The 10,173-nt window shown below is 45.5% G+C and overlaps 1 protein-coding gene and 1 long non-coding RNA gene across 2 annotated transcripts; both read right to left on the bottom strand.

The window, feature by feature from the left end:
- Nucleotides 1-241: 241 nt before the first annotated feature.
- On the bottom strand, nt 242-586 carry LOC306927334 (HIG1 domain family member 2A, mitochondrial-like; the record flags this gene model as incomplete). Its single annotated transcript, XM_079507045.1, has 1 exon — nt 242-586. The coding sequence occupies one exon, from the start codon at nt 584-586 to the stop codon at nt 242-244; it is 345 nt and encodes a 114-aa protein (XP_079363171.1).
- A 6,803-nt stretch (nt 587-7,389) lies between these two features.
- On the bottom strand, nt 7,390-10,173 carry LOC306925893. The gene is made up of 3 exons (XR_013790319.1): nt 10,104-10,173; nt 8,568-8,636; nt 7,390-7,614 (listed from the first exon to the last, which is right to left on the bottom strand). It is a non-coding gene; the product is annotated as an uncharacterized lncRNA (long non-coding RNA).

The raw sequence follows: 10,173 nt of genomic DNA, 5'->3' as shown, positions 1-10,173 counted from the left end.
GGACCCAGAACCGAGCCTTGGGGAACCCCAGTTGTGAGCCTGTGTGGTTCTGACACAGACCCTCTCAGCATCACCTGGTAGGAGCGACCCGTCAGGTAGGATGCAAACAGGGAGAGTGCAGAGCCTGAGACACCCATCCCCTCGAGGGTGGAGAGGAGGATCTGATGGTTCACCGTGTCGAACGCTGCAGACAGGTCCAGGAGTATCAGGACGGAGGAGAGAGAGTTCGCTCTAGCGCTCTTCATTTCCTGGGTTTCAGGGGGTTTACGAGGATGCCCAGGATGAAGGCACCCACGGTGAAGCCTTGAGCCAGAACGCGCAGCCTCATCATGGTCTGCGAGCGCCTCTCGTTCCCCTGATGGAAGGCCCTGAGGCCGTACAGCAGAGCCCCTGCCGTTCCCACGCAGCCCACCGGGACCAAGGGGTTCTCCCGGGCTCTCCTAACGAACCTGTCCCGAAACGTCTCCTCCGTGGGGGTCTTCGTCCAAGTGTTATCATCATCAGGCCATGTGATTAGTCGAGGCTGGGGTGGGACAGGCTCCGCCGCCACTATCATCGGCATCACTCGCTCATTTTCGGCGGCCATGTTGGGCCGGGGTTTGTGAGAGTGTGGCGTTGTTGTCTTTAATACTCCACAGGTCTACTAACTCACCTGTGACACATCATCCAGAACGTTCATGACGTCACTCCCTCACACCCTTATTTAGTGCCCTAAAAAACAAATATTAAAGTCCATAGACTTGGCTGCCATATGACGTAATTTTCAAAAAGCCGATGATTGGAGGGGCTAGCAGTATTACTCTCTGCTGCCCCATCTGGCGGAGTCAGGTTAAGCAGTAGCACGCCTCAAAAACAACATAAATCACACCTGTGTGAAGTGATCGGCGCTCTTATCATCGTACATCATCATGACGTAAAATAGACGCTATGACGTAAAATTCTCCATTCATTGTCAATGAGAATTTAATGTTTGTGAACATACAGTACACTATACTATAAGCTGGATATAGGAGGGCTAGCGCCCCTCAAAAACAAAAACATACATTTTTCGATTTATTTTAAGAAGATGTTAAAACCAAGAAATCCCAAGGGTCCAACTTCCTTGTGTCCATAATGCTTTAAACACCATTTTGCTTCTATGTTTAAAATCATGATTTCAAAGCTATATGAATACGAGCAACAGAGCAAGTCCCACTATTCCGTTACAATGACACTAATAATGAACATGATTTATTGCCGTAACTATTTGGATGATAACTGCCATTGATAAAGTTCTTCTACCTTCTATAGACAATGGCAAGGTTCGGATTGCCCGAATAATGATCAATCGATCGTATCGACGATACAATGCCATGCCATGCCATGCCATGCCATGCCATGCCATGCCATGCCATGCGATACAACTTTATTGTCACAGACCTCCTATGAGACACAGACGGGTTTCTGAACTGCCCACAGCCCTCAGACACAGACTGGTTTCTGAACCGCCCACAGCCCTCCTATGAGACACAGACGGGTTTCTGAACTGCCCACAGCCCTCCTATGAGACACAGACGGGTTTCTGAACTGCCCACAGCCCTCCTATGAGACACAGACGGGTTTCTGAACTGCCCACAGCCCTCCTATGAGACACAGACGGGTTTCTGAACTGCCCACAGCCCGAGACACAGACGGGTTTCTGAACTGCCCACAGCCCTCCTATGAGACACATACAGGTTTCTGAACTGCCCACAGCCCTCCTATGAGACACAGACGGGTTTCTGAACTGCCCACAGCCCTCCTATGAGACACATACAGGTTTCTGAACTGCCCACAGCCCTCCTATGAGACACAGACGGGTTTCTGAACTGCCCACAGCCCTCCTATGAGACACAGACGGGTTTCTGAACTGCCCACAGCCCTCCTATGAGACACAGACGGGTTTCTGAACTGCCCACAGCCCTCCTATGAGACACAGACGGGTTTCTGAACTGCCCACAGTGTAGACTGTGTAATGAAAGCCTGGGTATCGAGGCCACAGACTGTGTGACTTGCTATTTTATCATGATCATTAGTGAGGAACAATTATATGAAGGTAGGTTGAAAAAAGTGGTGAAGTGGTCCTTTAAGCATATCTATAACTAATATCACTATTATAATTACTCCACTTCTTCTAAGTTTGCCGTTAATTACATTGATCTATATGACTGTAATGCATGACATAGCATATGCATGACACAGCAGTTCAGTTGATTAAACATCTACTGATGCAGTAACCTGGACACATCATCAGTGTTGTAAACCTGGCATCGTTGGGTGTTTCTGGGTCTTACAACAGACACCCTCCTCCAGGCGACCCGACCAAGGACCCCGCCCAGCCTGTGTCCTAGTGCCATGCTACACTACAGCCCCCACTGTCTCTATCCTGTGTCCTAGTGGCATGCTACACTACAGCCCCCACTGTCTGTCCTGTGTCCTAGTGCCATGCTACACTACAGCCCCTACTGTCTCTGTCCTGTGTCCTAGTGGCATGCTACACTACAGCCCCCACTGTCTCTGTCCTGTGTCCTAGTGGCATGCTACACTACAGCCCCCACTGTCTCTGTCCTGTGTCCTAGTGGCATGCTACACTACAGCCCCACTGTCTCTGTCCTGTGTCCTAGTGGCATGCTACACTACAGCCCCCACTGTCTGTCCTGTGTCCTAGTGCCATGCTACACTACAGCCCCCACTGTCTCTGTCCTGTGTCCTAGTGCCATGCTACACTACAGCCCCCACTGTCTGTCCTGTGTCCTAGTGCCATGCTACACTACAGCCCCCACTGTCTGTCCTGTGTCCAAGTGGCATGCTACACTACAGCCCCCACTGTCTGTCCTGTGTCCTAGTGGCTACACTACAGCCCCCACTGTCTCTGTCCTGTGTCCTAGTGCCATGCTACACTACAGCCCCCACTGTCTCTGTCCTGTGTCCTAGTGGCATGCTACACTACAGCCCCCACCGTCTGTCCTGTGTCCTAGTGGCACTACAGCTCCACTGTCTCCTGCAAGACTAAGAGACAGTCAATGGGGAAGATGGCTGTTGAGATGTTGGCGACACTGTGGGATTTTGATATATAATTTATGGTATGTATTATCCAATATGCAATTTCGATAACTCAGGAAGGACCACTGGACATAAGCCAGAATGTAATAACCATATAGTTGGAAAACCCATTTACCAGATGTAAAAATGTAATAGAGTAGGAATACTCAAACCAAATACCATAGGCATGTAAAGTGTTTATCAGAAAAACGGATCACCAATCTGTAAATATAAACCTTTAAAGCAGAAATAACATGCATTTGTTTTTAATATTTAATATCATATTGTCTATGTCCCTCAAACTTGTTTCTAAATGGTTTGAGCCTCAATCACACTCTGATATAACCAGTCCTTTTCTTTCTGGACTTTGAAAGCAGTTTTAGCTGCAGTACCACAATGTCCTGAGGTGGTGGGGGTGCTGATATGCAGATTATTTAATATTTGAGTCATTATAATACTGATGCTAGATAAAACCAGGCTTGTTTCCATTCCATGCCACCTTGGAAAATCAACAATGGTGAAATCAACACAGTGGAAATGCAAATTTGGAACTGAAGACTGAAGAAGAGGAGGGGGGGCGACTGTGGCTCAAGAGGTAGAGCAGGTCGTCCAATGATCCGTGGGTCGGCGATTCAAATCCCGGCTCCTCCTGTCTACATGTCGAAGTGTCCTTGGGCAAGACACTGAACCCCAAATTGCTCCCGGTGTGCTGGTTGGTACCTTGCATGGCTTCCGCCGCAATCGGTGTATGAATGGGTGAATGTAATGCACAATCTATGTAAAGCGCCTTGGATAAAGGTGCTATATAAATGCACCATTTAACATTTTAGGAGGAATTATACAAAGTAGGGTGACATTGATGACATCACGATGAGGACAAAATCAGTTGAGCTGTTCCTGAGAGCAATTTAAAGCACCTATATGATATGAAAGCCTGATTATTCAAAATTGGTTATTTGTGGGGATAGAAAACACATATGGGAGCCCCAAAAACACAATTTTATGTTATAAGTCCTTTAACTTTCCTGTTTAAAGTTAACCATAATATGATTCAGAGTATGAATACCTTTAGCATAATTATCAACCTTACATGAATAGTTAAAAAGAGTATCCAAGTAAAATTACTTTATGGTTCCGTTTGTAAAAACCCAGAATGAATGAAAGACATGACGAGTTTTCAATGATAATTCCATTATATTGGGGAGAAATAAGGGGTCACAAAGCAGCCATACAAAAAGGTTCTCCCCCTGACGACAAGTCAGTGGACTTATTCTATATGACAGTAATCAAAACAACCCTTTGACACCAGGAAGTAAACCCTTTCTGCGGTCGGAGGTTTACAATAGTGAATAATAGTGACATCTGCAGGATGGGAATGTTTCTTCCTGTACTCCGCTGTCAAGTCTCGCCCTCCAAGGCTGATGTCAATGTAGCAGTTTCATCTTCGACCTAGTGGAATGCTGACTCTAACCTTCTTATGACATATTTATTATTGTTACTGAGAGCACAGATGGTCCAAGGAAACATATTAGAGTCAGGGAAAGAGACCGTTGGGCTGCTAAACACGAGACAATTTTCTAAAAGGACCAAGGCGCAGTTGGAGGAAACACATCAACTCACTGGCCTTGGAAGTCACTGGAGAGGGAAGTCTGGAAAACTCTGGTGGAGCTGTTGCCCCCGCGACCCAACTACGCATAAGCGGTTGAAGATGGATGGATAGATGAATGGAAAGTGCACGGGGCACTGTTTCAAATCTTCACAGTTTAGAGTGACATGAAATATGGGTGTCAAGAGTCAACCTCACGGTAGATGAGAACTGCAGATGGACATGGCATCGTTCACAAACAATAAACAGTGTCCAGGCCTGGCTCCTCCTTCGTCTGAGCAGAGGTGCAGAATCCTTCTGTGCGTTGCGTCGTCGTTGCCGCTGAACAGAACACATGTCAGCTTCGGTACAACTCGAGCTACAGCCAGCCTCTCGAGCTGCACCGAGGCTGTCTTTAAACCCTCCTTGCAGGTTTTACTGCAGTCTGTAGCCATCCTCATGGAAGAAGTGTTTTGGGCTGCCAACCCTCTCCACCCCCGGTCGCTCTCTCTCCAGATGTCACCACCCTCTTTGTGGTCGTCACGCAGTCTGTTCCTCATGGTTGTCACTGGTACTACTCAAATGTTCCCTAGCACTTTTGATACACAGATTGAGTGATTTCATAGTACATTGCGGGTTGTGTATAGAGATGACATTGTCATTTTAAAACGACAAAATCAAACCTACGAGAAACTTCTTTAAAAAATATTGCTACAGCCGCAGGCGTCAATCATTGAAAGGACGGTATTTTAGAATGCCTCTCATAGGAAAATAGCAGATCTTCAAGCTCACAACATGTCGCACTGCGACACATTGTGAGCTTGTAGATCTGCAATTGTCACTATTTGAAATAGGGCTGAAGTTGTTAATTCATAATCCCTTCCATTCATGAATCATAATAGGTCCCAAGAGTCCCTTCCTAGAAATGTTGTCGAGTCAATCTTTTTTTAAATGTAGCACAGTGAAAGTCACCGGCTTCTAAAAAAACCAATATAAAAAACACAATACATCGAATATATATCGAGATCTACATCCGAATGTCCTCCTGACAAAATATACCCAAACATTTACAGGACGGTACCAGGGGCCGCTCTGTTCCCGTAAGAGTATTGCGCGGTTGTTAAACTCATCTCCCAGATTGTGAAACATGAGTGCTAGTTGACGTATCATGATGTATTCATCAACATCAAGGTACTGGTCGTCTGTTCGCAGAGAATTCAGCCCCTTGACCAAATGTTCCTTCTTTGACCACTTCTTTGATGACAGGTACTTTCTGATCTCCTGTTCTACTGATTGGTCCTTCATCTCCATCAAACATTGGATGATGGTGATACAGCTGTCAGGAGAGGCATCCGCAGTGTTCATCTCCTTCAGGTTCCAGATGGCTCTCCGGATGCTCTCTGGACTGTTCTCCGTGTGACCCAGCAAGAATTGTAACAGTCTCTGGTTGGTCTCCAGTGAGAGACCATGAAGGAAGCGGACAAAGAGATCCAGGTGGCCGTTTTCACTCTTCATGGCTTTGAGGAAGGCTTTCTTCAGAAAGTCATCCATGGACCTGAGCTGAAAGTGGGACATTAATTTTGGTAACAGCTTCTGGAGGTAAGACCTGTCATCCAGGAATGTTTCCAGGACCTCCATCTTCCTCTCTGTGAAACAGTGGAACAGGTAAACTGCAGCCAGAAACTCCTGTATGCTCAGATGAACAAAGCAGTAGACGGTTTCCTGGAAGCAGTCACTGTCTCTTTTGAAGATCTCTGTGCACACTCCTGAGTACAGTGGGCCCTCTTTAATATCAAGATCACATTTCTCCAGGTCTTTCTGGTAGAAGATAAGGTTGCCTTTCTGCAGATGTTCAAATGCCAGCCTGCCCAGCTTCAGAAGAACTGCTCTATAAGCCACAATTAGTTCCTCTGGATTCACCTCAGTCTCATTGTACTTCTCCTTCATCCTCATTGTCTGAACCAACAGGAAGTGGCAGTACATGTCAGTCAGGGTTTCTGGCAGCTCTCCTTTCAGGTCTATCCTCAACAGAACGGTGACAGTGATTGAACAGAAGACTGGGATTTCACACATGTTGTAGATGCTGCTTGATGCCTCAATGTGTGAGATGATTCTTTCAGCCTGGTTCTCATCAATGAATCTCTTCCTGATGTACTGCTTCTTCATGTCATCAGTGAACCCTTGGACCTCGGTCACTATGTCAAATAAGGCAGAAGGGATCAGCTTGGCTGCTGCAGGGCGTGTGGTTATCCAGATGTGAGCACAGGAAAGAAGTTTCCCTCGTATGAGGTTTACAAGAAGCACTTCTAGTATGGTGGACTGGGTGAAGTCACCAGAGCAGTCGTGGTCCACGTTGAAGTTCAATTCCAATGAGCTTTCATCTAACCCATCCAGGACGAAGAGAAGTTTGAAGGGACTCTTGTCGTAGTTAGAGATCCCTGACATCTGCAGTGTTGTGAAGATGTAATTAAGAGCCTCTTCTGGGATGCATTTGGTTGCGTTGATGCATTTGTGAATTAGCTCTGACAAACGAAAGCTTTGTCCCTTCAGCAAATTTAGCTGGCGGAATTGAAACACGAATATGAGATGAGGATGCTGAATGGAATTCTTTGCCCAGTCAAAGACAAACTTGTGTACGAGAAAGGTTTTGCCAACTCCAGCGATACCAATGGACAGAACTGTTCTTATGCGAATGTTGTGTCCAGAAGGGTCTTCAAAGATTTCACTGAGTAGGATTTCCCACCCTGCTTTCTTCAGGTCCATCAGTGTGACCTCATGCTCACTGCTGAGCTCTGTGACTTCCATGTGTATGACTCTGAGACGTGTGTAGCATTCTTTAAAAAGCTTCTTATCAGTCATTTGGATTGTCCCTTCAGGAAGACTCGCGAACGGGTCCTCAACGTTTGTTTTGAGCCTGGCTTGGTAGAAGGTAATAGGGCGTGCATGCCCTTGTGCTTTCACCAGCCAATCTGAAAGGAAAGGAACAGTTATTTTAGATATTCATATAAATATAGTTTTTGTTAACTTCACACAACACTTTATTCAGAATGTGAAACATCCAATTGTATCGCTAGACAACAGAAGCCTAGTCTGTTTTGTAATTTAATTGTAATCAAATTAACCTCTAGACACGTGCAATTATGTTCAAAACATAACAAAACAAACAAAAACAACAAAAATGGGCCTTAAGGCTCTACTGTACATAAGTTTAAAAAAGAAACAAGAATTGATGAACATCAATTAATTACCAGCTGCCTATTATTATATCTGCAGAATTGTGCTATGTGTGTGTGTGTGGAAACAAATTAAAGCACTGCACAAAGCCACAAGTCCTGCTAAAAGCATAGTAAACCTGAGTCCAACACCAAATTAATGTAATATGTCTCTGCCGTGGCCCTTGCACGTCGCCTCGGCTAAAAACAAAGTGAAGCCTGACTTATGCTTCGCCGTACGATGTGTTGCATGCTGAAATTATAGCTGATCTGCAAGCTCAGAACGCGTCGCCTCCGCAACAGGTTGTGAGCTTGTAGAGCGGCTATTTTCAGCACGCGGAAAGATGCAGGCGCTGCAATACAATACTATCCCATTGGCTGAGAGGTCGGCTAGAGGCAAGAAGTGTGTGGTTGCTTAGAGACGAGGCAGCCAATGAGAAAGATAGGCGACTACGGCAGCCAATAAGAAGATAAGTTGCCACTACCAACACGAGAGAATGTAGCCCAGCCTGCAGCTGGTAAAAAGAAAATCTGGATCTGTAATTTACTTAAGCAAATGTAGTAGTGTCCACCACTGGACATGAGCACCACAACTGTAATGATTGTTAGTAAAAAATCAATTGGCTGGAGATTGTACATCATTGCACATCAAGGTTTTTCTGTTTTTAATGTGTGTAAACATCTGCCAGTTGAAATACATGATTGTTTACCATCCTGGGGTGGCTGTGGGGATGCTGTGAGGAGACTGCTACCTGACGACCCTCCAACATCACTGGCATCTGCTAGGAGAGAGAGAGAGAGAGATAGAGAGAGAGAGAGAGAGAGAGAGAGAGAGAGAGAGAGAGGGGGGAGAGAGAGAGAGAGAGAGAGAGAGAGAGAGAGAGAGAGAGAGAGAGAGAGAGAGAGAGACAGAGACAGAGACAGAGACAGAGACAGAGACAGAGAGAGAGAGAGAGAGAGAGAGAGAGAGAGAGAGAGAGAGAGAGGGGGGGGGGGGAGAGAGAGAGAGAGAGAGAGAGAGAGAGATATTATTAGTAGTTTAGAGAGTGGCAGCGCACCACTAGTTCACGGAGCAGTGCATCATATAGATCAGGGTAGGCAACCGTAGGCACGCGGGAGGGTAATCACTGGTACACTAGCATAAGCATGAGAGAGAGGATTTTTATTTTTGAAATAAAATATTGAAAATCATTTAGTCAATTAAATTATGTCCCTTAGACATAATTCTACATTCATTCAAACAGTACTGTTTTCTGACTGGCTGAGCGGAGCGAGTCTGGGATATAAGTGGGATATCGCTTTGAATCTAATGATCATTACCATGCTCAGAAAAATTAAATAAAGTATGTACAGTATATGGATAGTCAAAATCAGTTGGAATTGTATCATGATGTGCTGCCTGTCAATTAAACCTAATGTTGATTTGGCACTCTGACTATCAAGAAAATACAAACGTGGCACTTCATGTGAAAAAGGTTGCAGAGCCTGATATAGATCAGACCCCTGATCAGACCCCTGATCAGACCCCTGATCAGACCCCTGATCAGACCCCTGATCAGACCCCTGATATAGATCAGACCCCTGATCAGACCCCTGATATAGATCAGACCCCTGATCAGACCCCTGATCAGACCCCTGATATAGATCAGACCCCTGATCAGACCCCTGATCAGACCCCTGATCAGACCCCTGATCAGACCCCTGATCAGACCCCTGATATAGATCAGACCCCTGATCAGACCCCTGATATAGATCAGACCCCTGATCAGACCCCTGATCAGACCCCTGATATAGATCAGACCCCTGATCAGACCCCTGATCAGACCCCTGATCAGACCCCTGATATAGATCATATATATAGACAGACCCCTGATATAGATCAGACCCCTGATATAGATCATATATATAGACAGAGATACAGACCCCCGATATAGATCATAGATATAGACAGAGATACAGACCCCTGATATAGATCATATATATAGACAGAGATACAGACCCCCGATATAGATCATATATATAGACAGAGATACAGACCCCCGATATAGATCATATATATAAAGGTTGCAGACCCCTGATATAGATCATATATATAGACTTCGGCTATACATTATTTTACGACTGTTGGGTTTGCCTTTAAATTAAAGGCATACGTGTTCTGAAAATCACAAATATATTCAGTTTATATATAAATGTAAGGGAGAGACAGTGTGTGAGAGGTCATTTAGCAGTGCGTCTGATCTTACCATGGCTCTCCAACAGGTGGCGCTGGTGTTGTTCAAGGGCATCGTAAAACGCTGCTCTGGCACGTGTTCC

Source organism: Electrona antarctica, assembly GCF_951216825.1.
Source record: "Electrona antarctica genome assembly, chromosome: 7".
Lineage (NCBI taxonomy): Eukaryota > Metazoa > Chordata > Actinopteri > Myctophiformes > Myctophidae > Electrona > Electrona antarctica.
The sequence above is the reverse complement of the archived record's forward strand: the minus strand, read 5'-3'. Positions and strand labels throughout refer to the sequence as shown.